We start from the raw sequence: 3,611 nt of genomic DNA, 5'->3' as shown, positions 1-3,611 counted from the left end.
TTGAAAGGAAAGCACCTTCATTAGAAATCAGCGCAGCAGCAGCAGAGGAAAAGGATCTGAAAGAGTCTGTGGACTCTTCATTAGTACCAGCTATAGACAAGACCTGTCAAGAAACACAGTTAGACAATCAATCAGAAATCAGACTGTGGCTGCTGCAGAAAATTCAAGTGCCAATTGAAGGTAGGTCTCTGGTTATCCTTGTTTCCTCTGAGACTCGGACAGCATTATGACGGTAACCTTTGCATTGATAACCTTCTGCTCTAAATTTCCTCTTTCTACAATACTTTTTTTGTTTACTCTTGTATATTATATTTTTATATTATCTGCTATTTAGAAGAAACAAATACCTTCAAATTCCCTAAGCTTCTAGTTTGATAAGTAACTTGTATGCTCTTTCCTTATTCAATGATCACTGTTTATATAATCTTCACCTCTGTTTACTGGCTTCAAGAAGGACCTTGAAATGTCATCCAGTTGCAGTACTGAACAGGACAATTTATGGCCTAAGAATTGTCACTCTGTATTGGTAACTTCTATTGCTTCAGTGAAGCCTGTCAGTGTATTTCTGATAGAATCAAATGTAGTAGTGCATTGCTGTAGAGGGGGGGTACCAAAGTGTTCTTGACACTATTTGCATCTGTCTAGTGTCTTTCATGCTATGGAAACTCTTAAAGAAGTGATAAAGAGGAATATATGTAGTCTTACTGAGTGATTGTTTTGTCCTGATGGGTCATTTGGTTATTATAAATAAAATTCAGGCTGTTACTGGAAAGCATGTTACAAAATTAAAAGTCAATTTAGATAGTGTGTTCACATATCGCTAGTTCTACTGTAGCCTGGTGCCTCTAAGCACTAGTCCCTCCTGGAGCACTGATGCTCTTCTCTTGGTAGTTTAATGAACCAGTGGACATACACTTGGTTCATATCAGGTGGTGGAGGATGATTACAGTGGAAGTCTTTATTTTAAAACCAGTTGTTGTTAAAATTATTTTTGCCTTGCTTTTGGAAGGGTTGATATCTCCCTAGTTGTATTTGGTGGTCATTCTTATTGGGAGAGGGGAAAAACCAAAAGGCTGCATATGTACTCCTGAAAGGAATGAGACAACTTCAGTGTGATTTAGCCTGTAGTTTAATAAGCATTTTTTTTTGTCTCACTAGCGATTTAATGAACTTAAACTGCTCTTATGGTTGACCCTGTCTTGTGCAGACAAAAGGTGTTTGTCTGTCTGTCTGACCATCAGAGTTGAAGAACTGATCAGGCTTTGTGTGTCTGTATCAGTGTGTGCATGTGCGTGCACGCAGAGTTACCTAACTTCGACTGGATGGGCTTCCTGGACCCAGTCAAACACTGTCCCCGTTACTTGGCTGCTTCATGTTGCAGTTTGCACCCAGCCTGATCATCTCACTGATTTGTTTTACAGCACTGTTCTGTACATAACTGTACAGCTGAGGGCGATACAGACTGTGACCAAATGTGAATGAATGGCCACAATTTAGGATGAATGAGGATTTATTAAACCAGTTTTGCTCTTGAATGACGTCAGGTTTAATTCTGTGTGTGGTGCCTCTGCGTATTCCTTCACACAAGATTGTTAATCTTCGTGATAGTGTTCTATCAGCTGTAGGACTTGTACTTTCCTGTAAGCAGCCCATTTCTTTTGTCTCTCATTCAGATATGCTTCCTTCAAAAGAGGAGAAGAGCAAGACTCCTCCGATGTTTCTGTGTATTAAAGTAGGCAAGCCCATGAGAAAGTCCTTTGCGTCTCAGAGCACCACCATGTCTCAGCAGTACAGTAAAAAGATAAAGCAACCAGAGTACTGGTTTGCTGTTCCTCGGGAAAGGTAAGCTGCAGTGCATAGCACAAAAACAAAAACATCTTTCTTTTTTCTTAAAAAAAAAAAAAAAAAAAAAAAAAGTAGTGCTTTCTAGAGTTGCATCTGGCTTCATTTCCTATGTGGCCCGAGGTGTGAAGTGCAGCAAGGACACTGAGATGAGGAGAGGGGTGCCCTCATTTCACTGCATGCCAGGGAGCTAAAGTAGTGTCGCTGGTCTAATATGACTCCCAGTGAGAAGGAAGAAGGGGTCACGTGCCACTTGGAAGATGAAAAGGGGGATATATAACCGCCTATAGGGAGGAATAACCACCTGCACCAGCCTCATTACATTTTTGAGAAGTTTTAGTGAGTGGATGAAAATAACCACAGAAGCATTCTAAGGGTAAGAAAATGAAAACAAAGACCTGAAGATCCTTTATATTCAGTATATCTTGCTATTGCTAATTTATTGACTTATTCCTTTAGATTTTGTTTGTAGTCAGGCAGCTTCAAACCACTTGCCTCTTCTGTTTTCAGCTGGAAGCATTGGGAACTCTGTAAATATCACCAGGCTTCAGCTCCATGAGCTTTCAAAGCCAGAATAAAGTGGAATGACCCCAGCTGTCCCTGTGAGGCTTCCTCCCTTCCCTTGCCAGGGGCTGGCAATGAGGCTTCTTTTCAGGGCAGGACCAGCCCTTGCCAGCTTGAAGGGTGCATGGGATAATGATGTGAGCTCCTCACCCATATTACTGCTTCTTTGTCCTAGGTGCTAAGCAAAAACACACATGAGCACACAGAGACACAAACCTCACACCATCTCCCACACAAACTTAAGGAAAAACTTCTTTACTGTAAGGGTGACAGAGCACTGGGACAGGCTGCCCAGAGAGGCTGTGGGGTCTCCTTCTCTGGAGATGTTCAAAACCTGCCTGGACGCTTTCCTGTGCAGCCTGTTTTAGGGAAGCTGCTTTGTCAGGGGGGTTGGACTAGATGATCTCCTGAGGTCCCTTCCAACCCCCACCATTCTGTGATATATGTGCAGCTAACATGTGATAAAAGCACTGGGGCAAATGATGTGGGTTTTGGCCATGGCCTAGGAAGTGAGGGAGTGTGGGAAGGGGGAGCAGTGGCAAGGAATCCACTAAGGTGCCAGTGCTAAAAAATAGGTATTTCATACGAACAAGGGGCATGATGTGGAAAAGGGAGATGCTTCCAACTGAATGGGTGTGGCTGTTTCTGCCTTCAGGACCATAAAAAAACATGGCTTCCTTCACAATAAAATCACTTGAAATGTTTTATGTGCCTGTAGGTGTGTATGTATGCAAAGAAACAAAAAAAACCAAAACACTGAAGGCCTGTGATTTTTCCACATAAATCACCCAAGAATTTTCTCTGGCTGTGAGGAATCAAATCCCTGGTCCCTCTCTTTCTAGAGGGCAGCTAGAGCAACTCTCTGGTCTGTTGATGAACCAAAATAGGGAAATTTGGGATCACACTTATGGGGAGTTAGATACCAGGAAGCAAGAATTTGAACTGGTAATCACTCTCAGAGGTGTCTTTTTAAGCTGCATTCAATTTTTTTTTTTTTTAAATAATTTTTCAGAATATTTAATTTTCTTTTTAAATTTGTAGCACATGTTAAGTGTTTATTTTTTGTATTTTAGAAGTGAGTGTTTTGAGCAGACCAGTAGTGTGGAAGTTGCTGACCCAGGGGAGGAGAGGGAGAGGTTTAATCCAGCTGGAATGTGGCCACTGGGAGTGTAGCTGAAGATAGCTTTAGGTTTGCTTGCTATCTG

The 3,611-nt window shown here is 41.7% G+C and overlaps 1 protein-coding gene across 1 annotated transcript in view; it reads left to right on the top strand.

Moving 5' to 3' along the window:
* Positions 1-3,611, top strand: part of LOC104530725 (nuclear receptor coactivator 7) — a 26,047-nt gene that overhangs the window by 9,025 nt on the left and 13,411 nt on the right. The window contains 2 exon segments of the mRNA XM_029086853.1: positions 1-180; positions 1,674-1,842. The exon segment at positions 1-180 is cut by the window's left edge and continues 35 nt beyond it. Of these exon segments, the coding sequence (XP_028942686.1) occupies positions 1-180; positions 1,674-1,842 (349 nt within the window).

The sequence above is a fragment of the Antrostomus carolinensis genome, unplaced genomic scaffold (genome assembly GCF_000700745.2).
Source record: "Antrostomus carolinensis isolate BGI_N321 unplaced genomic scaffold, ASM70074v2 scaffold19539, whole genome shotgun sequence".
NCBI classification, from domain to species: Eukaryota; Metazoa; Chordata; class Aves; order Caprimulgiformes; family Caprimulgidae; genus Antrostomus; species Antrostomus carolinensis.
This window is presented reverse-complemented; position numbering and strand designations above follow the sequence as displayed.